The sequence below is a fragment of the Oryctolagus cuniculus genome, chromosome 7 (genome assembly GCF_051225735.1).
Source record: "Oryctolagus cuniculus isolate XC-2025 breed Fujian yellow rabbit chromosome 7, ASM5122573v1, whole genome shotgun sequence".
NCBI classification, from domain to species: Eukaryota; Metazoa; Chordata; class Mammalia; order Lagomorpha; family Leporidae; genus Oryctolagus; species Oryctolagus cuniculus.
The window spans coordinates 16,258,867-16,283,895 of NC_142873.1; the positions used below are offsets into that span (position 1 = coordinate 16,258,867).

Sequence of the window (25,029 nt, forward strand, 5' to 3'; positions counted from 1 at the left end):
ACAAACAGTCCAGAAAGAGTCCCGTCGCTCTGGGCGAGCGTCGAGGGAGTGGTCTGTGTTTCTTGGAGCTCAACCTACAACCCGGAGGTGGCCGAGGGGCCCAGACTGCCAGCATGGCAGGGGAGGATGGCACCAAAGATGACACAGTGCATGGCCCGGCTGCCAGAGAGAGGCCCGCACACAGCCCCTCGAGCTCTCAGGGGCAGGCCAGGCCAGGTCCCTCTGAGCCTGCTTCTCTCCCTCATGTCTTCTGCTTTCTTGGCCAGTGTGAGGCTCACAGCAACCAGAGTCAGGACACAGGCCAGATGGGACCCACTGCGGCCACGGGCCAGGGGAAGGGCCAAACATCTCAGAAAATGGAGGGCCGATGGCCCACAGTAGATGGTGTGCCAGGCTTCAGAGAGGCCCAGAAAGTTCTCCAAGCAATTACAGTCACAGGGGGGGAGGAGGAAGGGGACATGGGATCACTCAGGCCTGGTCCCAAATGAAGCCTTTAGGTACCAGGTGAAGGTTCTAGCCCTTAGTAAGGCCCAGACCAAGGTCCTTCCTCTCCTCTACCCTCTCCTGATACCCAGAAGAGGCACTGGCAGCAGCAGCAGAGGCAGCAGCAAGCCCAGAACCCCTCCCTGGGGGGCTTTCGGCAGCTCCCCTCTTGCTGGGTCTCTCCCTGGTGCCAGAGGGCAGAGGCCCGAGCCCTCAGACCACCTAGAAGGATCCTGGAGCCAGCAGAAGGTGTACACTTTTCCCTTTCCTTGCATGGGGAAGGGCTGGGCCTCCCACCCTGAGAGAAATCCCTCCAGTGTGCAGGACAAGTGAGCAGCAGCTCTGGGGGCAGGAGTGGAAGGACACTGCACAGAGGAGAGGCTGACGGCACACAGGGGAGGGGCTCAATCCACAGGAGTCCCCCCCCAGGGTCCTCTAGGGCCACCCCCCTGCACAGCACACACTTAGGTAACCAAGCCACCCAGCTTCCACAGGAGGCACCCATGCCCTGAGAACCATGGGTTTCTTGCTGCTGTCCCCAGCGATGCCTGAGCCATGGGGCTATCAGTAGGAACTGTAGCGGTCCTACAAAGAATTCATCACACCATTGGCCAGCACAGCCAACTTGTCTGCCACAGACGTGACACCCTGCTTAAACTGGGCGATGTCCGCTGAGGGTAGCACATTGCCCAGAGACACGCTTCCTGCTCCATGGGCTCCATGAACGTCCCCAAAGAGGTCTGAAGAGCTGATGGCACTGCTGCCCGTGAGCTGCTCCAGCGGAGACCTGGCTTCATACTCAACGTCCACCTCCCGCCCAAAGAACATGTCAGATGAGATGGCTTTTGCACCTGCAAACTTCTGGCCTGCTTCGCTGGACTCGAGGCCCGAGCTCCGGCTCTCCACATCCCTCCGGCTTGTGGCTCTTTCTGAAATGGGCTGGATGCTCGAGATGGTCACTTCTGCCTCCTTCTCTACCCTGTCCATGCCCCAGGTGGTATCCGTATCCCAGCGGGAACCAAAACTTTCCAACAAGGAAAAGGGGGTGTCCTTGTACTTCGGGGGTTCAGAGGTGAACATCCAAACGTCCTCAAACAGGTCCAGTTGCGAGCGGGAGGACTTGGCGGTCACTGGGATCTCCTGCTCCATCACCTGCATCCCGGACAGCACCGAGCGGGACACGGAGCTCCGGCTCACCAAGCCCATGCCCAGCCGCTCCGCCTGCTCTCGCTTCTTCCCCTCCAGATTCTGGAGCTGCTTCTCCTCCTCCTTCCGATCAAGCTGGAGCTCCTGGTAGGCCAGACGCATGGAGGCGACCATGGACTCCTCGGCCTGCTTCTTAGCATGCGCCGCCTGCTGCTCACGGAGCTTCTCTGCCACCTGGGCCTGCCGCTCCATCTCGCTGAAGCTCCGGCCGCTCACCTTCTGGGCGCCCAGGCCTTTCTTAGCTGCTGCCGGCTTCTTCTTGCCAATGATGGAGCTTTTCAGTTCCAGAGGTGCCTTGGGCGAGGTGCCAAGCAGGTCGGTGTTGGGGCCGTGCTCCGGCTGGGCCAGGCCACTGCTCTCTGCGGACGGGGCTGGCTGCTGGATCCCTGCAGGCTCAGCGGCTGGCACATCCCAGGCAGGGGCTGAGTGTGCTCCGTGAAGAAATCCGAGTCCTTCTTCTCTGTGGAGTGGCTAGGAGCACTGCTCATGCTGTCCATCCAGAGGTCAGTGCCACGCAGGGCCAGGGCGGCGCTCCCCAGCTGCCGGATCTTCTCCCGGTACATCTGGGCTGCTCGGCTGTTGCACTTGCTGTTGGCATCACTGGCTGTGCAGCCGTGCTGGTGGAAAAAGGCCGTCTGCATACACTCAGCTGGAACCAGCTCCAGTTGGAATCCAGCTCTGTGGACCTGATGAAGCTGAGATGGACGCCCAGGGAGCGCTGGACCCCGCAGCAGTCAATGTACAAGAAAACACCATACGTGATGCTGGCGCAGCTCGGATTCCTGGCGCCGCAGTGGAAACAGGCCTTGTTGGTGGGAATTGCTCAAAGCCTCTTATAGAGTCTGGATTTCCGTCTTGCTCAGTTCTGCCGCCATTTTCTCTCCTGTAAATTATTTTACATATTATATTTCCTAAAGCAACTACTAACACAAAGCAAAAGATTGTCTAATAAGCCAATAAATAAAATAAATTAGAATCCTAGAGCATGCTTAGCTAATTTAAACAAGATGAAAAAGAGGTAAAGTGAAATGTATAAGAACAGATAAATAGAAAAAAGAACAAATTAAAAAATTTAATGTAAATTATTCAATAAACATTCCAAATATAAATGACCTAAATGTCTATGTGAAATAAAAAAACTGAGGTTGTATTAAAAAAGAAAGTAACACACAACTGTAGCCTGCCAATGAATACATTCACATTAAATATAAAGATACAAAGCATAAATGCAGTGAAAAAAACATATCATTACAACAGTTTTTATTAAAATTGATGAGCAATGATAGATCAATATAAGATAACAAAAAATTCAGGGCAAGAATATTAACAAAGATAAATTTAGACAATACACACTAATAAATAGGCCTATTAACAAAGAGTTCTAGTGATTGAAAATGTATCTAATAAAAGCCTAAAATATATGAAGCAAAAGTATAGTATATATAAATTAAAAATCTTTAATTATAAAAGAGATTTCAATAACCTTCAATAACGGATAGAAGAAACAGGTGGAAGATCAGTAACTATATAGAATACTTTATCAATCTTATAAGCTATCCTTTGTAAAAGTATTAGATACATTTTATTTTGACTAATTCTTTTTTTAAGATTTTACTTTTATTTATTTGAAAGGCAGAGTTGCAGAGAGAGAGAGAGATTCCATCCACTGGTCCACTCACATAATGGCCACAACAGCTGGGTTGGGCCAGCCCAAAGCCAGCAGCCAGGAGCCAGAAGCTTCTTCCAGGTCTCCCACATGGGTGCAGGGGTCCAAGCACTTGGACTATCTACTGCTGCTTTCCCAGGTGCATTAGCAGGGAGTTGAATGGGAAGTTGAGCAGTCAAGATTCGAGCTGATGCCCATATGGGCATCACTCTCTCTGCCTCTCTTTCTCTGTGTAACTCTGACTCTCAAGTAAATAAATAAACCTTTAAAAAAAAAGAAGAAAAGACATGAATTTTGGTGTGTTTAATATTATCTTGATGAATTAATGGATGTCTAAGGTGTAAAAATGTGCAAAATCACAGATTCCATATTTTATATGATGCTATTTACTGTATGTCAACTATGACTCAGAGCTATACAAGTAAAATTTTAGAAAAAAAAAATTTCAGTATGTGACTTATTGTTTAAAATATTTAAGTGTAATTATTTAAAAATGTTAACTAAAATGTATTGCTTCTTTTTCCTTGTAATATACAAGTATATTAGTGACATCTACCTAGCATACATCACAGAGTTTCTGACAAGCAAAGCAAATAACAAAAAAGTTGTGTGTCAGCTTAGCATTTATGTTAGCAGTTGTTTAAATTTTGGCATGTTTGCTTTGCTGTTAATTCTTGACTGAAACATATTTATATAACATTTACTTAAAAATAACCTAAATGCCTGAAATTGTATACTAATCATTGTAGTTAAGTGTTTACCTGTATAATTTAGCTCTGTTATTCTGACACTACTGCATAAAGTTGTATAGTTGCATAAAACATCAGTATTATAGATGTCTATGCACAATTGTTAATGAATTCATACTGTGTGCCTGTCACTAATGTAAATGTGAAGTTTATCTTATCTAGATGTGTTGCTAAGGTCTTTAGCAGATAGTAGTTAAACATGAACTCAATGCTATTATAGACTGCCCTACTCAAATTTCTTTCAACCAAAATAATATTCTGCTTCTAATGAATACTGTGAATCTGGAGAGTCCAGACAGTTTACCTCTAGTTTTTTTTTTTTTTTTTTGTCTTTATGAAAGCAATTTAGCAGTTTACCCCTAGCTGTTAAGGACTAATGATATGTAGTCCAATTGCAACTTGTATTCAAATGAATGAAAATGGGAATTCAGGTGAGTAACAACACAGGATTGATGTGAAATACTTTTCTCTTTTAAAAGGTTACCAAACTTCAGAACAACATTAATTAGGTGTTGAATCTGCAATTAAAGATACTATCACTTTTGCACCCAATGTGTGTATACACAGGCATAATCAATCAAACACTGATTGCTTTGCAAGAAAAAGTCATTTCCATTCCCAACTCACTGAGTTCTCCCAGATAAATTTAAACACACACACACACACACACACACACACACACACACTTGCACTCATGCATGCATGCATGATACAGACATTTTGACACTTAAACTTTTGGAAGTCACTGTTGTCTGAATCATTTTGCATTTACTAGAAAAAAAATATGGCTAAGTTATCATAATTACCTTCCCGGTTGTATGTAATTTGCAGATTTCTGAGCTCTATCTCAATGAAATAGTGTTTCCTTTTTATTTAAATTGTAAACTTATTATTTAAACAATACAGAAAAATGTCAGTTACATGGAACTATGGCCCCATTTCATAATATTCGATGCACATTATTATAGCCAAATAGCTGAAGTAGGATACTTATATTTTCCCTTTCTTTAATTCTTTCTTTATAAACTGGAATTAATGTGGCTCATGGTTCTGGAAGGGTAAGGCTTATGGGAGTTATCCTGTGATGGCCTTCTTGATGACAGGGTCCCAAAACAGTGTAGAGCCATCATATGACAAGAGACTGAGAGCACAGATATCCATGTCTTTGTGTTAGTGAATTTTTGTAAATCCATTTGAGTTTTATCTTGGGGACTCTTCACAATGGACCTAATCTAAACCTTGTTTCCCAAAGATGTCACCTTTCAATATTACAATTGAGTGGTGTTTGCATCCTATTAATACTCACAATGAATATTGAACTCAGACATCAAGCTATAGTCAAGTCATAACATTTCATGCCTGGCTGCCCAAACCCATGTCTTTCTCAGTATGAAAACTACAATAATTCCTTCTCCAATAATTCCAAAGTCCTCATTCCAGCATTAATGTATTATTTTATTTTTTAAAAAATAATTTGATATTCAAAAGATAGAGTGGGAGAAGGAGACAGAGAGAAGGAGGGGGGCATGTATACTCACTGTTCAGTTTCCAAATGACTGGAATGCCCACAGCTGGGCCAGGCTTCAGCCAGAAGCTGAGAATTCCATCTAGGTCTCCCACATGGGTGGCAAAAGTACAACTACTTCAATCATGACCTGCTTCTCCCAGGGAGGGCATTAACAGGAAATTTAAATAGGAGAAGATCCAGGACTCAAATCCAAGCACTCTGATATGGAATCAAATCAAATCAATTTGATATGGAATCAAATCCAAGCATTCCCATCTGGTGGCTTAACTGATAGGCCAAATATCCAGAGGCCAGCACTAATCCAAAAGGTTAAAATGCAAAGTCTCTTCTGAGTCATAAAGCAAAATCCTTTGCTCTGTAGTCCTATAATGTAAGAAGAAATTATTTACATCCAATAATGAAACAGGCAGAAGGTACACATCTTGTTTGCCTAGGGCTTAAAGCCCAGGACAAGCAGATCCAGATTTCAACAGATCATGGAGCAACTTGGAGTCATTTGTGAGTTTATATGCCCTTTATTTACAGTGGCAGTGAGGACAGCCACATGCCCCTATGGTGGTGGGACCGTAGGAGCTATCTGGTGTTGTGTTCACAGTTGCAGTAAGACACACACACACACACACACACAGAGAGAGAGAGAGAGAGAGAGAGACTTCTACATACAGCCCACAGACAGCCAAACATAGCCACATCAATCATTAGTACCACTCACAAGCAATCACAAACCTGTCCATACCCATCCATAGGCAATCATGTGTGCCATGCCCCCTGCAGTTGCTTATATACATTTACAGACAAAATTAGATCAAAGGCAAGATGTTATCTAACAGACTGTGGACAGCTAGCTGAGAAAGTGGACCTGTTAGTTATTAGGATATCAGTTACCATAGAGAGAAAGAGAGATGTGAACACCAAAATCAATCAATCAATCAATCAATCAATCAATAAAGGCATGGGGATTTGATATCCTCACTTTCCAAGTCCATCTCCTCTGCACATTTCTATTCCAAAAAGGAAGAATAGTCAAGTAGAAAGGAATAATAGGTCCAAAAACTGTTGGAAACTCAGCAAAAAAAAAGTATTAAATCTTAAAGTAGCAAGTCTGGCGTTTTGTGTGTACTATAGCAAGATATGGACTCCTCAAGGCTTTAGGCAGCACTGTCCCAAGACGTGGGTCAAGTGACTGCCGCTGGTGGCTGCACACTCTTATCAGCAGCATTCACAGAAAGGCATGGGATGTTGGTGGTTGTTCTCCATTTATGGCATCACCACTGTGGCTTTCCTCCCATAGCTCTACCAGACATTTAATCCACTGGGTGTTCTTTGCAAAAATTCTAGTTCTTCACCAAATTTCTTGCTGGTCTCCAAGGCATTCCACAGAAATCTCAGCAAAGATTCCATAATTTTTGCATTCTATACACCTACAAAATCAGCCATTGGTTCAGTACCCAGATGGCTACCATGGTCAGGGCTGGGCCAGGCCAACATGAGAATGCAGGGGCTTCATCCAGATCTTGAATGTGGATGTAGGGACCCAAGCACTTGAACTGCCTTCTGCTGCTTTCCTAGGAGCATTATCAGGGAGCTGGATTGGAAGTGGGACACTCACTCAAGACATGAACCAACACCCATATGGGATGCTGGCATCCCAGACAGTGGCTAAAACTGCTGTGCCACAATGCTTGCCCTAGGAACAAACTTTAAACACCATAGTTGGAATAGGTTTTCACTCTGTAATATCTCACAATGTAGAATGCATTCTAGCATGACTTCTGAGTGGACAAATCATATCTAAAATGCATGTAGAGAGGAAAAAAGACCTAACAATGCTAGAGAAATTAGGGTTATATTTTTCCCATAAATGTTTAGGATTCATTTAGTAATTGAAACCTTTAGTTTCATAAGCATCTCTTAAATTATAATCTTAAATATGACCACTTTACTTTTGTTAAATTCTATTTTCCCTTTGTTCGTCTGAGGACATTAAAATTTATTACATATGTATGACTACTTAAAGCCTTGACATTTTAATATATGCATTAGTAAGTACCTCAGTCTTTTTCACTTTTCTACAACAGAATAACTCTGAGACTGAGTAATTTATTTAAAAACAAATATTTGTCTCTCACAGTTCTGAAGGCGATGAAGTCCGAGTTTAAGACACTGGCATCAGGTGAAAGTTTGTCATTACATTCTCAGGTGGTGGAAGATGGTAAGCAGTAAATTCTTGCTTGACAAATTTTTCTATAATGCCATTAATCCACTCATGAAGGCAGAGCCCTTATGATTTAAGGAACTTCCATTAGGTCCACCTTTCTAATATTGCTGCGGGAGTCTGCGATTCCAAATGCCCAGTTTGTGTTACGTGACCACAGATTTAGAATCATGTACAAGGAAGAGTGTGCAAAACTGAAGTAGTTGTTAAGTAAAAAGATAAAATGTAAACAAAATAGAAAGCTCCCAGCCACACTGAGAGGGGTTTCTGAAGGAGAGAACCATTGAGGACTGATTGTCTAGATTTTTCAGGCTGTAAGACAGGAGGTTCTCATGATTGGTCTAAGAAACAAATTATGAAATGATAGTTTTGGTTGTTAAATTGGGTGAAAGTTAATTCTACAGTTGAGACACAAATGAAACTTTCCCCCAAATTGTATAAAACTCTTATTACCTAGATCAGTAACAACTACATTGGAAAACCTTGAATAAGATGATTGGCACATGACATCAACATCATTTGCAGAAGTCTGTTGCTTGACTTTTCTCATGTCCTCTGAGACTCATCTCCAAATGATGGGGAGAGTCCCCCACTCCCCCAGTCCCTGTCTACCTAGTCAGAAGTCTATCAATCCCCCTCTTAAGAGGTACCCTAACTGCTGTTAGAGAGAAGGGATGATGACTGCTCTGGCTACTTCAAGCTGGAGATGGGTGATGTTGGAGACAATAAGTGTTCCTCCTCCAAAGGTCTGTCTAGGGTTCTCAGATCAAAGGTCTGTATCTGTTGTTCCATCTACAAGCATTTGGTAACCTCTAGACAGGAAGAGACAAGCTTTATAAGAAAGTTGAGCATACAGGGCCAAACAAAAGCGGTATTACAAAACTGCAAAGAGGAGCTACAAAAGGAAAAATCCATGTCCATATGTTAGAGTCCTAAATAGGACAAGAAGGACTCAGCTAGTTTGGACTTAAACCTGTCTAATTGTCTTATGAGCCTGATATTGCCATTTAGAACTTATGTACTTCCTTATAACAGATGAGAGGTATTAATCCAAAGTCAGTATGTCTCATTTAATAATCTACATGCCCCACTTTGTTGGGACATGAGGATGTCTAACGCCTACTATTTTACTACAAGACCATAGAACTTAATAAGTTAAAGAAGTTTGTTCAGCCTTGATGGGTATAATTGTGGCCCCCATCCCTTTTGAACTAAAAGAGTGAGATTTAAGACAGATCTCTACAAGGAGGGAATACTGACAAACCAAAGGAGGCTTCTGTATGTACAGTATCTCACTCCAGGGCTTTCTAAGAGTGGATTGTCAAGGGCATTGTGCTTGAAATGCAGGGCAATTCTGTCATCCTTCAGTGTATTCCATTGTCAACAGCATTAAAAACATGGCATCAAACCATTAGTGGAAATACGCAGGTGAAGAATAAGATGAAAAGAAATTAGCAATCTGAGTAGCAACGGTATCCCCCATCTTGATGATAGAATTAAAGGATGACAAAATTGAGGGGTAAAAGCTGGGGAAGAGTGTGTGTAACATTTTAATTACTCTTTTTTATACAGGAGTTCAAGTCCTTTGGTAACTTCGCAGGAATATTCATTTTCCTTTGACATGTTGAGGTCATCTTCCAAGATCGAAGTTGGTTCAGAAACTCAGGATTTCATTTGAGAACGGTGATCCAGGATTCTAATTGGGACACTTGCTGCAGCAGGAATAGAAAGAATAACAAAATTGTCAGCCTGATCTAATCAGAGTTATGGTAATCAAACAGTTAAAAATGGGCAGATAATGCCAACCCCTTTAAGACTCAGTTTTACCAAGCAATAGAGAATCATATGCTCCTATTGGCAAGAGATGAAGAAGAAAGTCACTACAAAACGCAAACTGCAGAGAAAAGATATGAAAACATCAGGTTAGAAAAGGATCAAAGGATTGAGTTTTCTCTGTTGCCAAATTTGGTGAAGAAACCAGTCTGTCCAGCTGTAGCTAGAGGCCTCCCCTCTCTCCTCCTGACATTTGACATTGAATGAGTAGGGGTAGGAAGGAGAGAGAGGGAATGAGGAGTGTAGATTTTGGTCCAATACCTTAAGGGGCTGTTGGAGTCAGCTCCTATTAGGGAGCCTCCCTAGGAAATTTCAGTTACTCCAAGACCACACTCCAGTATCACCCACTGGATGAATTTACAAAAAAAGGAAGACCAGCTTTCCCAGCACCAAAAGGAGAGAGAGGTTAATCAGATATACCCCCCAACAAGCCTCCCCTCCTAGCTTTTAATACTGGCAGCCACACTAGATGCTTTTTAACTGAGTTTTGGCATTTTTGATTGATAAAAGACTATGGTGGAGTTCAGAAAGTCTCTGGAAAAAAAAGTTGAAAGTTGATCATTTCAATTACCCTTATGACAATTCCAGGTGAGCCCTCAAGAAATGTTGCAGAAGTCTGCAGTTCTAATCACTGGGGATCCTGTCTTTTGACCATGAAGCAATAAGAACAGGTACAAGAAAGAATGTGTAAAGTAGAAGTAGTTTATTAAGTGAAAGGGGAAAGCAAATGTAAAAGAGCTCCTGCAAGCAGTAAAATGGTTCTCTAATGGAGGGAACCATTGAGGGCTGATTGTCTTGGGGTTTGTATAGACTATAAATTCCCATGATTGGTCTGGAAGAGGCATTGAGAAGTGATTTTTTGACTGGTTAATTGGGTGACTAAGTCTCCAATTGAGAGTCAATAAAACCACAGAAAGCACATGAAGCCTTCCACCCAAGACGTGTAAAACTCTCATTACCTAGATCAGGTGCGACCATCCAGATAAACCTTGATTTAAACGCCCTTCACAGGAGCCAGTGGGTGACTTTTCTGCAGCCCTCTAAGACCCATCTCCAGGTGGTGGGAAGGGTCTCCTATGATCCCATCTACCTGGCTGGGGTTCTATCTCTCTGTCTTTAATGTACTGAAGATTAAGTTTCCAACACTAAGTCCAACAAAGTGACTGATGCACTTTGGCTTCTGCCATTGCATGGAAGACTTGGATCAGTCTCCAGTTTCCTTGGTTAGGCTTGGTCCAGCCCCAGTTTTTGTAGCCATATGGGGAGCAAACCAGCAGATGAGGGGCCTTTCTGAATCTCTGCTCATTAGATAAATAAAAATAAGTATTTAGAAAAAGAAGCTCAGGGAATTCTAAGGATAACAAACAAAAAATAAGAGAAATCAGGGAAGCAATATGTGAAAACAAATAAGAAGTTTAATAAGCATACAAACCGTAACATCAACAAAACAGAAGTTTTGGAGCAGAGGGATATTATGACTGAATTGAAAATTCCATAGAGAGCTTCAACAGCAAACAATGCAGAAGAAAGAATCAGTGATCTCAAAGGCTGCTTACTTGAAATTATGCAGTCAGAAGAACAAAAAGAAAACACACACACGAGTGAAGGCATAAAGGACACTGTCAATAAGACTAATCTATGTGTTATTATAATCCTAGAAGGAGCACATAAAGAGACAAGAACAGAGGCTTATTTAAAGAATTAATGGCTGGCATTGTGGCATAGCAGGTAAAGCTGCTGCCTGCTGTGGTGGCATCTCGGATGAGATGCAGTTCCAGTCCCAGCTGCTCCACTTCTGATCCAGCTCTCTGCTACGGCCTGGGAAAGCAGTGGAAGATGTCCTAAGTCCTTGGGCCCCTGATCCATGCAGAAGACCTAGAAGCAGCTCCTGGCCCCTGGCTTCAGATTGGCCCAGCTCTGTCCATTGTGGCCATTTTGGGAGTGAACCAGCAGATGGAAGATCTCTCTCTCTCTCTCTCTGCTTCTGCCTCTCTGTAACTCTGCCTTTCAAATAATAAATAAATCTTTAAAAAGAATTACAGAAAAATTGCCAAATTGGAGTGATAAATAATTGCTCATTCCACTAAGTTTAAGGAATCCTTAATAGATTATGTATGGTGTTTATCAAGACATTTTAATGATAGATTTTCAAAAGTCTAAGTTTTTTTTTAAAGAGGGAATTTTGAAAATATCAAGAAAAAAGTCATGCATCTTTTCTCTTTAGAGGTCTTTACAGGAATTTAATACCCCATCCTATGTACAACTTCTTATTTTTGCTGAGAAATAGGTGGGTTTCTCAGGAGAAACCTTGCAGGATATTAGACTGTGGAAGAATATAATCAAGGTGCTGAAAGAAAAATAACAAAAGATGCAGCCTAGATTATTCCCAATACTGTACACTAGATACGAAAGATAAACCTTGTTCATGAAATCAAAGCAGAGAGATGTTGTCATTATTCAAACTTCATTTTTGTTTTGCTTTTGTTTTGTGATATATATTTATTTAATTTTATTAATATGAATCAGATTTCATGTATTTCAGAGGTGTGATTATAAGAAGATAACCATACTTCTTTCCCTCCCTGCCTTCCTCCCTGAACCTCTCTCCTTCTATCCTCTTTTTTTAATTTTTGGGAAAATATGATGGGGTTCTTGACATTGAAACAAAAGGACAGAAGTTACTATATGAAAATATTAAGTCCATGATAAAGGTAAGACTGTGAGTCAGTTCAGAATATTCCAAAACTGCAATGTTGGGGCCAAAATTATTTTTAACAACATTAGAAAATTTACAAGATAAAATATTAAAAAGCTATATTTGCAATAATTAAATATAAATAGTTATAAAATTACAAAATATGGTCGGAAGAGAAGTCAAAATGTGAGTTTTTGCAGGCAGTTGGCATTTAAGTTGTTAAGAATTAAAAGTAGACCATTATAACCATTAAATGTTTTATGTTTCATTGTAATCAGGAATAAAACAAACCTGAAGTAGATAAAGAGAAAGGAATCAGAGTATATACGCGTGCGCACACACACACACACACACACACAAACTCACTAAATCACAAGGAAAATATCTGGCAAGAAAGGAGGAAACAGTAAAGTAGCTACAAAAAACAGGGATTAATTAATAATAAGAAAAACGTCCTTATCTATCAATTTTTATATCGAGAACGCCGGCCTGCGCCTCACTGCCCCACCCCCTGCTCCTGCTCCCGGGGTCCCGTCGGACACCTGCCCCCCCTGCCGGTCTCCGCGCTCCGGCCTCTCCCCGCCCCGCCCCTCCCGCACAACGAGTCCTGGAACCGGGGCGGGCCGGGGAGTCCTGGGCGCGGGCAGCGCCGCCTGGTGGACGGCGAGCGGCGCTGCAGCCGGGAGACGCGCGCCCAGCGCCGACGGAGGCGGGCGGCAGCGGCGGAGGGTCGGCCTCGGCGGAAAAAAAGTTATATTGCGAGTCAACTGGTAAAAGACATGAAGTTGACTGGATAAAGTTTTAAAGTTTAATTGTATGTTGCCTAAAAGCGATCCATTTTAGCTATACTAACTCAAGATGAAAGTAACATGATGTAAAAAGATATTCCATTCCAATGGCCAGCAAAAGAAAGCTGAAGTGTTACGTAATGAATCTGGAGGGCGATTCATCAGAACATAACATTGTATAAATGTACATTCATCATCAAAGCAGCAAATAGATAAAGTTAATATCAAAACTAAAGAAGACAGACAGAAATACAATAAAAATGGAAGACTTCAATGCTCTCTTTTCAATGATGAACAGACCATCCAGACAGAACAATAAGGAAGGAATACCAGATTTAAACTAAAATTTAGACCAAATGGACCTAACAGCCATCTACAAAACATTTCATTAACATCAGTAAAACACATATTGTACACAAGTGCACACAGCACATTCTTTTTTTTTTTTTTTTTTTTTGACAGGCAGAGTGGACAGTGAGAGAGATAGAAAGGTCTTCCTTTGCTGTTGGTTCACCCTCCAATGGCCCCCGCGGCTGGCGCGCTGCAGCCGGCGCACCGCGCTGATCCAATGGCAGGAGCCAGGAGCCAGGTGCTTTTCCTGGTCTCCCATGGGGTGCAGGGCCCAAGCACCTGGGCCATCCTCCACTGCACTCCCTGGCCACAGCAGAGAGCTGGCCTGGAAGAGGGGCAACCGGGACAGAATCCGGTGCCCCAACCGGGACTAGAACCCGGTGTGCCAGCGCCGCTAGGCGGAGGATTAGCCTAGTGAGCCGCGGCGCCGGCTACACAGCACATTCTTTACACACAGTTTAACTTCCACTGCACACAAAAAAGAAGGTATACTGTTTTCTTGCAAACACAGTTACAATATATAATGATAAGGTATCCTGTATTATTTCAAAATCTTAAAGAAGGATTTTAAATGATTTCACCACAAAAGATGACAAATGTTTGGAGAGATAGATTTATTTATCCTGACTGAACATTGCATTTGTTTAAACATCGCATGATACCTCCTTAAAATTTATAATTTTTAGGAAAAAATTCAGTAAAACAACTACAATAACAAAATAAAAAACACTCAACAATTTACTGCTTAAATATTTAAAAGATTTGTAAAACACACACATCTATACCCACAAACAGAAAATTTTTAAAAATTATTTATTTATTTTTTTAAGAGGCAGAGTTACAGAGATAGAGGGAGACATACACACACATGGGGTGGTAGAGAAAGAGAAAGAGAGAGAGAGAGAAAGTAAGAGAAAGGAGAGAGAGATCATCCATCCATTGATTAGCAATCAATGGTTACAATAGCTGCAACTGAGTCTATCAGAAGCCAGGAGCCAGGAGCTTCTTCTGGGTCTCCCGAGTGGGTGCACGGGGCAAGAACTTTGACCACCTGTCACTGCTTTCTCAGTGCATTAGCAGGGAGATGGATAGAAAGTGGCACATCTGGAATTGGAACTGGCATATGGGATACCAGCACTGCAGGCGGTGGCTTTACCCACTACACAAAAGTGCTGACCCAACACATTTAAGAAGCAACAGCAGAGGCATGATCCATGAAAGAAATAAATAATATTCTGTGCTTCACTGAAACCGACTTTCTGCTGTATTTCAAATATCAAGAGGCTGCAGACTGCAACACCAGCATCCCATATGGGTCCCAGTTCAAGTCTCAGCTGCTGGACTTCTACTCCATTTCTCTGCTAATGCACCTGGGAAAGCAGCAGAAGGTGGCTCCAGTCCTTGGTCTCCTGCACCCATGTGGGAGTCCAGGATGAAACTCCCAGTTCCTGGCTTTGGTCTGTCTCCACATTGGCCATTGTGGCCACTTGGAAAGCAAACCAGCGGGAAGTTCTGTCTCTCCTCTGTTGTAACTCTGACCTTCAAAAAATTAAATCTTCAAAAAGCATTATCATATACTGCTCACAGTATATCTGAAGTACACACATTGCTCAATGAAAAGAAATGGTACATAGCAAGCTCCCATGTCTATTTCACTGTACATATACACCTATATGAGAAAACACATATTTAATGCATATTTGTACTCTTATGCATTGAGAGACAGAGAGGGAGAGAAGTAACAATGGAAAATTTTAACAACTGTTTCTTAAAAGGTTTATGTTTTTAATATTGCATTACTAAATAGGATTATATTATATTTATAAAACATTAACATTTTCACTGTGAATTATTTAAAAATTGGTTTCAGGAAAAAAGAATTGTGTTTTTATAGCAATAATGATCATTCATTGGTACATGATCTATCTTCTATGTCTCATGGAAAATGGACTCCCTTTCTTGTTGTCTCTCTCAATCTCTCTCCATCTCTTTACCAGTATCCAACACCCAAATTCACACACAATACATGTCTCATAATTTCATGATGAGCATGATTCCTACTAAATAAATACACTTACTTAATTTTAATCAGAGTTCCTTTCTAATTTAACATTAGCAACAACAAAAATTAATACTTCCTCAACTGATGAATTCTTTTAGGCATAGTTATTTAAGGAACTATAAAAGCAGTCATCATTTTCTATGGTATTTTGTAATCTCATTGGGAAAATGGGTTTTATTAGAAAAAATATACCTACCAAGGCAACATCTTGAAGACTAAAGTATAATGTGGCTGAATGAGAAATGTTAGAAACAGATTTGAACTCTGAAGGAAATGCAAGTTTCAATTAAAATAGAAGGAGAGGAAACGTGGCTGGCGCTGCAGTTCACTAGGCTAATCCTCCGCCTGTGGCGCTGGCACACCAGGTTCTAGTCCCGGTCGGGGTGCTGGATTCTGTCCAGGTTGCTCCTCTTCCAGTCCAGCTTTCTGCTGTGGCCCAGGAGTGCAGAGGAGGATGGCCCAAGTCCTTGGGCTCTGCACCCGCATGGGAGACCAGGAGAAGCACCTGGCTCCTGGCTTCGGATCAGCCCGCCAGCTGTAGCAGCCACTGAGGGGTGAACCAACAGTAAAGGAAGACCTTTCTCTCTGTCTCTCTCTCTCTCACTGTCCACTCTGCCTGTCAAAATAAATAAATAATAGTTTTTACTTTCTGCTGTGGAGTTTTCAGAAATTAAGTAAGATTTGAAAAACAGTGGTGGTGGTGTAGTTAAGATTGTCCCTTTATTTCAAAGTAATTCCTATGCCAACATTTATAATCTGAAAGTTTTATCATGTAAAAGTAAAATTGAGAAGTATTTAGGATTTGTGAGATATTCAGTTTACCTGATGCTGATTTTTGTTCAAGAATAAAATAAACCCTCAATGAATTCACATTGAATTTGTAATTCATAAGAAACTTTACTTGTCAAAATATAATTTATATAAAAATTGATGAGTCATCATCACAGTTTTCATTAATTTTGATTTGGTTACAGGATAGATCGTCCTGATCACCTGCTCATTTTAGGGCTAATCATATCTTTTTATCTGTGATGCTGATTTTTGTAGACCATGATGTATTTGAAATTCCAGACAGCCCAACTCAAACTAGTATAAATAGACAAAATTACCTTTCTAGTTCTCCTCTTTCTTCACTAACCTCAGCCTTTCTATTTGACATTATTTTCCCCATTTAAGTATCACAGTTCTTTTCTTTTGAATAAAGTATAAGGTATAAGAATTTGAGTCTATTATATGATATGTTGGCCCCCCAGAATTTTGCCTTTTCAAAGAACCTAAACCCTGAAACTAAAAACAAATTTAAAACAAAGTACCTTAAATGTTTGCCCCAATTCCAGATGTATAAAGGCCTTTTTATAGGTACAAGCAGCTTATTGTTTGCTCATGACACTTAAGCTAATTTTATGGAATACAAACACAAGATATGTCATTAGAACAAAGTCAAACATAATTTTTAATGAAAAATTGTTATTTTAATGAAAAAATTATTTTGTGAGGGAAATCTCTTCTTGTGTCTGTATAATAATGTGTATGTTCATGTCAACTAACTATACTATTATGTAGTAAAACGTTACTATTAACTGTTCTCTAGCGTGTTCAATTACCTTTCTTTGGTAATAAACTTAATTTCAGTCTATAGCTAAAAAAAGATGTTAGTAGCAGCCATTAACTTTTACCGTCTCCTGAGTTACACAGGAGATACAAGTAGTTAACTTGCTTATTGTTCATCTTTGACCTGGGGGGCTATCATTTCAAGTAATTTCAAAGAATATTTGGGTAAATTCCCTTAGAGAACACATCAAAAACACTAACCATGTGACTTCAACAAAAATGAGGTGAAAAGACAATGACAGCAGCAGTTTTCATGGTGCAGTTCAAACAGAAATGAGGAAATCTGTTGCACAATATCCCCCTGGAGGATCCAGATTAATCCGGATGTTTGTTGAGTGATGAATCTGGATTAATCTTATGAGACCAGTTCCCATCTCAATGTCTGACATAAGTTAGGGTTTCAGAATGTATTTGAATAAAATTCATCAAAGAAACAGGAAGGAAATAGTATGGTTTCCCTAGGCAACACAGCTAGTAGTAGAACTGTATTTAGAAACTTTGACACCCACTACCATGGAGAAATCAAGACGCCTGGTTTGTAATTAATTCTTCAGCAAAACATAGGGCAGAGGCAACCCTGGTGTTATATGCAGAACCCTAGATCATGTGGCAGCCTCGCAAACCCATAGGATTCATTTTGAGAGTGATCTGACAGGAACAGGCATTGTGGCACAGCAGGTTAAGCTGCCACATGGGACCCCTGCATCCCATACCAGAGGCTGGAGGGCCAGAGACTGAGTCGTGCATCTGAGCCTTCCTGCTGGTGATTGTGGAAAACAGTAGGTGATGTCCCTGGTACCCGGATCCCTGCCACCCATGTGGAAGTCCTAGATGGAGCTCCTGGCTCCTGGCTTCGGCATTTCCCAGCCCTAGCTGTTGCAGACACTGGGAGTGAACCTGAGGCTAGAAGGTCGCTCCTCTCTCTCACACTCTTTCTCTCTCCCTCCCTCCCTCCCACCCTCATCCCTCCAAATAAATAAGTAAATAAAACATTTGTAAAACACAAGACAGTGATCTTTCAGAGAAAAAAGAAATCAGTATATATACTGCACCCAAATAAACATTTTATAATTCCATTTTCCACAAATGTCTAGAAGTAGTATGTGTGTATGGAGAGGGAAAGAAAGAGGGAGAGAGGGAGAAACGAAGACAGGGAGAAAGGAAGAGAGTGGGAATCATCTATCCTGGATTTTTAATTTCCTCCTGTAGCTTTTTCTGGGGTGGTTTTCAGTCACACAGACAGCCTAAGTGCAGTGAGGTGGGGGATTGAAATAAAACCCAGAAAGTAGTTCCACAAACAATGGAAGCAGGTAACAAAGGCAAGCTCTGACACTACTATAATCAACATCTTTACTCTTAGATCAGGATGCTGCAAAATGACAGTAACCTAGGAGGTGGCATATTTTTGCAAAATCAGTTGGTAGAACTTGCAAAGAAGAATATGGACTGGAATAAACACTAATCTGCTGTGCTTGATGTGTGGCAATCTTCCTGTCAGCCAGGCTCCCATCACTCCCTTTCCCCGTGGACATTCCTACTTTAAGTGCAGGAAGCTTCATATTTTTCAGTGTGCTAACCCCAGTGTACCCCCAGCCACCCACTTCCCCAGATGTTCCAAGGGTGTTACAGACCCATGGAATTCTGGAGCCAGATCGGACCTTGTAGAGGTATGTGGCCCAAATGCCTCATTTTATGGATAAGGAAATAATCCACTGGAGATGAATGCATTTTATGCATAAGGAAATAACCCATTGGAGATGACTGACATGATTATCTCTGTGATACACAACTGTCAAAGTCTCTCCTCCCTGCCAACCAAAAAGTTCCACTTTCTACAAATGCGGTGTGTGTGTGTGAGTGCCAGGGATACAGCCTGTACAGATGCAAGTAGAGTATTTTAAGGATCGCTATAGCACCCACCTCCACAGCTTCAGATACAGGCAAGACGCTGTTGGCCTTCCTGGAGCCCACGCGGAATTTGGCAGCCTTGTAGATCTTCCAGTAGACGAACAGCACCACGCAGAGCGGCAGGTAGAAGGCACCCACTGTGGAGAACACGATGTAGGAGGGCTCGCGGCTGACCTGACACTCCTCCCTGCCCTCAGAGTATGTCTCCCCCCAGCCGAAAAGCAGCGGGGCCAGCGAAATGACAGCGGACAGCGCCCAGGTGAGCGTGATCATCACGTTGGAGATGCACTGGCGAGCGCGGAGCGTGTACTCCAGGTGGCGGGTGATGGACCAGTAGTCCAGGGCGATGGCTGTCACGTTCCAGATGCTGGCGGTGCAGCACAGCACGTCGCACGTGATCCACAGCTGGCACAGCCGCCGGCCCAGCTGCCAGCGACGCCCAGAAAGCTCATGCACCAGGCTGAGAGGCATGACCAGCGCGGCCACCAGCACATCCGAGACGGCCATGGACGCCACCAGGTTGTGTGGCACGCGGTGGAAGGTGCGGACACGCAGGATGGTCGCCAGCACCAGCAGGTTCCACGCGAATATAGCTGCCACCAGAAAGCCCAGCAAGGTCAGAACAAGCACACCGAAGACAGAGAGCAGGTGCGGGCTGGGGCGCAGCAGGTCTTCCGTGCCAAGGCTGCCGCTCCTCTTCCAGAGGAGAGGAAGTCAAGTGGGAAAAGGAAGGTAAGTTCACCGGTAAATCCATCTCTGGATTAGGAGCCGGCTCGGGGTGTGTGCAGAAGGGACATTCAGGAGGACTTAAGATGAAAGCAGCGCCCAGAGCCAATCCAGATGTTTGCACCCCCGGCCAGCGGCGGGGTTTCTGGGAAGCGCCTGTGAATTTGTCTTCAGCCTCCCGCTGGTGAGCGAACCCGGGAGACGGTGTGGTGGAGAGGAGGGCGCTCCCTGGGCTATAAGCCGTGTTAACGTTGGAGCCCTCGGAGGCTAGGAAAGCAGAGACGAGGAGCTGGACTCGCGGCCAGCCCAGGCTGTCACCTGTCTCAGGACTCCTCACCTGGAGGAGACGGCGGTCTGATCGCTCCCATGTCCGCCCAAGCAGGGCAGAGCAGCCCTGCAGCGTGTGAGCGCCAGAAGGGCTGGTGCGTCAGAGCGGTAGCTCCCGCAGCGTTGCTTCCCTACCTGCCCCTACCCAGGCGGCCGCCTGCAGCCTCAGCGCAGTGCTGGGAAGCCAAGCGTTCTGGTACCTGCCTTTCGCTTTGCGCAGTCCAACCTCCCCACTCCGTCTGGGGCTGCGGATCAGAGCAAACGCTGGCGCGCCCACCCAGACTGCTTTATCCAGCACTATGGAACGCGGTCAGCTGATGAGGTCGCCTCTCCCCGCCTCCCGGTTCCGGGAGCGCGCGTTTTGGCGCTGTCTGGGGTGCTGCTCTTGCCTCTCACCTCTGGGCCCGCAGCGCACCGTCCCTAGGCTTCTCCCCTCCTGAGGGCACCGTTTAGTGCTGTCCGTGGTTCTGCCACGGTTTTCCTGAAATGGCCCCCTGCGGGGAACAAGTTGACCAATGAACTTTTGAAATATCCTTTTAGCCACCTCCCACATCCGTCCCTCTAGGGGTGGTCGGGAGCGCTTGAGCGGTTTCTCAGTCCCGGTAGGTGCTTGTCTTCTTGTGGACTTCTTCTCCAGAGGTTTTTGTATGATTGCTTCCTTCTTACACAACACTGAGCTGCTTCTCTTAAGGGATGTTTTCCTTAAAAGAGAAAAGGCAAGACAGCAGTTACGGCTGCTCCCAGAGAAGGCTGAATATTGCGGCAGAACATTAATCTATTTCCTCGGAATTATAAAGAAGGCGAGAAGTCTCTTCAGCAGGCTGTACTAAATTTGCTTCTCATGCAGGGAAACTCGCATGTAAGTCGTTAGAAAGGCTCCACCTCAGTGAGAACAGGAGGGAGCATCAGCCACTCCCCCACATGTGCATACTTACACACACACTATCCACAGCAGTGATTAAGTATCTAAAGCTCCTACCCAGATGTTGGGATTCAAAGTACTTCATGGAGAGAAAGCAAGATAGAGGAACTTGGGACAAAGAAAAAGATATCACAAGAGGGCAAGTAAGATGGCAAGAAGCATTTTTGTTAAAGTGCACACACAATGAGTGTCATGAAATCCCACATATTTACAAGTGAATCTGGGCAGAAGTTATATAGCCACAGAAAATAAGAAACATTCATTTTTTAAAGCTTTATTTTATATATTTAAAAGAGTTAGAGAGGTAGAGATAGAGAGAGAGAGGTCTTCCATCTGCTGGTCACTCCCCAGATGGCCACAATGGCCCAAGCTCTGGTGATTCGAAGCCAGGAGCCCAGAGCTTCCTCCGGGTCTCCCATGTAGGTGCAGGGCCTCAAGGATATGGGCCATCTTCTACTGCTATCCCAGGCCATAGCAGAGAGCTGGATCAGAAGAGGAGCAGCCAGAGACTAGAACCGGCACCCATATGGGATGCCGGCGCTTGCGGCCAGAGCTTTAACCTGCTGCACCACAGCACTGGCCCAAAAACATCCATTGTTAAAAGATTCGGTTTCTAACAGAGAATGCACTGAGAACTTTACATGTACAGGCATAAACATAAGAAAGAACAAAATCACAGAAAATTGTCTTCTGAGTCTACTAGTAATTTAGTACTTAATTTAGGCAACTTACATAATTAAAGATATCTGAACAGAAGCATTGTAATATATAAATTAAGGTTATTTCTGATAATCTCAAAGTGATGCTATATGTTTTCTATTTATTTGAATGACTGAATTTATTTTTTTAAAGATTTTTTCTTTGAAAGATGGAGTTACATGGGGAGAGAAGGAGAGGCAGAAAGAGAGAGGTCTTCCATTCACTGGTTCACTTCCCAGTTGGTTGCAATGGTCAGAGCTATGCCAATCTGAAGCAGGAGATTCTCCCAGGTCTCCCATGCGGGTACAGGAGCCCAAGGATTTGGGCCATCTTCTACTGCTTTCTCAGGCCATAGCAGAGAGCTGGATCAGGAGTGGACTGACATTGATGTTCAGGAACCCGAAGTGCCAATGTGGTCTCACTAAAGGAGAAATAGCTATTAGGGGCCAGCTGATGAATGGAGGCCTGGGCTAAATCCAGCTCATGGTGAATGCATTGGGTCAGTGGTCCCACAGGGTATACTTCTCCAGTGCTCAAGGATGCAATTGGGATGATTACAAACCCCACATTGGATATTGTTATTGTAATATGGAATGAGCACAGCATTCAGTACCAAGTATGCCATTGCAGATATGGCTACCGACTCCTCTTCCACACCTGTCACAAAGGAGAATCAAAGCAGTTTGAACTAACTTAGGACAGACAGTGGCAAGCATTGATGTTCTTGCTCTACAACTGTGTAAACTTTCCCTCTCTCTGTTATAATATAGTCTGAAGAACCCTGTATCATGTAAGATCAAAGAGCAATGGTTTTCATTGTGGTCCATGAGTCCCTAGGAATCTCCCAGGCCCTTTCTGTGGGACTTCAAGGTCAAAGCAATCTTCACAGTGATATTGAGATATGGTTTGCTTGCCTCATTGTGCTGACACTCATTGGTGATGATGAATAAACCTGTGAATGCCTAGCACAGATCATTGCAATGATGCAGTGATAGGAAATTGTGACAGCACTCATTGCCATTATTCACTTCTGTGTAAACACAGGGGAAGAAGAGAGAAAACTGCCAGCTTCACTTATTCATGTCCTTAATGTGGCACTGCCTGGTCTTGTGGTTAAGATACCAGAATCCCTTATTGGGTGCCTAGGTTTGAGTACCAGTTCTGCTCCCAATTCCAGCTTTGTGTTAATGCACACCTTGGGAGGCAGCAGTTAAGAGCTCAAGTACTTGGATCCCTGCCACCCCTGTGGGAGACCTGGATTAAGTTTCAGGATCCTGACTTTGCCCTGGCACAGCCCAGACTGTTGCAGGTATTTGGAGAGTGAATTAACAGAGAAGAGATATCTGTCTGTCTCTAACTCTGTATCCCTTTCTCTGTCTCTCTGCCATTCAAATCAAATAAAATAAATAAATAAACAAAAAATTTAAAAGAATGTCTTTAATAAAACAATAAAGTTATCTTAACATTTGCATGTACATTTTTAATATTCCGTGCAACAAATTAGAAAGTATGCATAGAGTACTCATGGAGAGAAGGTGCCTATTTTAAGGAAAAGTGCTTGTGAAATAGCAGAGGCAGAAATTAAAATCATTTTAGGAGTCAGTGTAGTGGGACAGCAGGTTTAGCCACTGCCTGTGACCCCTCCATCCTATATGAGCACTGATTTGAGTCCCAGCTGCCCCACTTCTGATCCAGCTCCCTGCTAATACACCTGCGAAATCAGCAGAAGACGGCTGAAGTATTTTGGCCCTGCCACCCATGTTAGAAACCTGGATGGAGGTTAAGCCACTGCCTGCAGTGCTGGCATCCCATATGTGTGCTGGTTCAAGACCTGGCTGCTCCACTTGCAATCCTGCTCTCTGTTACGCCTGGGAAAGCAGTAGATGAAGGCCCAATCCTTGGGCCCCTGCACCCGTGTGGGAGACCTGGAGGAAACCCCTGCCTCCTGGCTTTGGATTGGTGCAGCTCCGGCTGTTGTGACCAATTGGGGAGTGAACCAGCAGATGGAGGACCCCTCCCTCTGCCTCTCCTCTTTCTATGTAACTCTGACTTACAAATAAATAAATAAATCTCTAAAGAAAAAGAAACCTGGATAGAGTTCCAGGCTCCAGGCTTTGGCCGGGATCCAGAACATTGTGGCCATCTGGGAAGTTATCCAGCAGGTGAAGATTCTCTCTCTCTCTTCTCACACTCACTCTCACCTGTGTGCATGTCCATCCTTTCTGTAAATCCACCATTCAACTGAAAATAAAATAAACCTTAAAAAAGGAAATGAGGGGCTGGCATTGTGGATAGCAGGTTTAAGCTACCACCTGTGATGCCGGCATGTTATGGTGCTAGTTTGGGTCCTGGCTGCTCCATTTTCAATCCAGTGCTCTGCTGATGCACCTGGGAAAGCAATGGAGAATTATCCAAGTACTTGGGCTCCTGCCACCCACATGGGAGACCAGAATAAAATTCCTGGCTCATGGCTTCTGCCTGGCCATTTGGAGAGTGGACTACCAGATGGAAGATCTCTATGTCTTTCCTTCTTTCTCTGTAACTCTGCCTTTCAAATCTATAAATAAGTAAATCTTTTTAAAAGTAGGAAAATAAAATCATTTTTATTTGAAAGGGTTATCAACAGATAACTATCAGCATCTGGTCTTAGGTATTTGGCAAACATTTTCTAAATAATCCATTTCTAAAAAAATGAATGAAGTGAGCCTTCACTTCAAGGAAAACAATTGACAAAACTGGAGCTCTCAGGGACTGGCATTGTGGCACAGCAGGTTAAGCCACCACTCGGGATACCCACATCCAATATTGGAGTGCTGGTTTGGATCCCATATACTCTGCTTCTGAACTAGCTCCCTGCAAATGCACATGGGAAACAGCAGCTGGTAGTTAAAGTGCTTCCATCCTTGTCACCTGTGTGGGAGACCCAGAAGGAGCTCCTGGCTTCCACCAAGGCAGTCATTTGGGGAGGGAACCAGTAGGTAGAAAATCAGCATTTGGAAAAACTCCTATCCACCATTGTGAAGTTGACATCACCCCAGCATTTACCTTTCCAACAAGATGGATGCGATATTCAAAACTGTGATGTTTTATATTGCAGTATGTGAGATTCCTCAACAGCTGGGTGATCTGGATAATTCAGGGATCTAATGTTATTCAAATGGCCAGGCCATATTGCCACAAAATCGTAAGTGGGAAAAGGCCTAAGACCAATGAATTACAGCCTAGCAGGCACAGAAAGTTCATGGTATGATTTCAGATTT

The 25,029-nt window shown here is 43.3% G+C and overlaps 1 protein-coding gene and 1 pseudogene across 1 annotated transcript; both read right to left on the minus strand.

The window, feature by feature from the left end:
• Window positions 1-384: 384 nt before the first annotated feature.
• LOC127488627 (ADP-ribosylation factor GTPase-activating protein 2 pseudogene) lies at window positions 385-2,564 on the minus strand (annotated as a pseudogene).
• Window positions 2,565-12,845: 10,281 nt separating this feature from the next.
• Window positions 12,846-20,807, minus strand: LOC138850379 (5-hydroxytryptamine receptor 5A-like). The gene is made up of 2 exons (XM_089299365.1): window positions 19,108-20,807; window positions 12,846-13,142 (listed from the first exon to the last, which is right to left on the minus strand). Exons 1-2 carry the CDS (start codon window positions 19,600-19,602, stop codon window positions 12,846-12,848), a joined length of 792 nt encoding a protein of 263 aa, XP_089155491.1. The 5' UTR covers window positions 19,603-20,807.
• Between the last annotated feature and the right edge of the window lie 4,222 nt (window positions 20,808-25,029).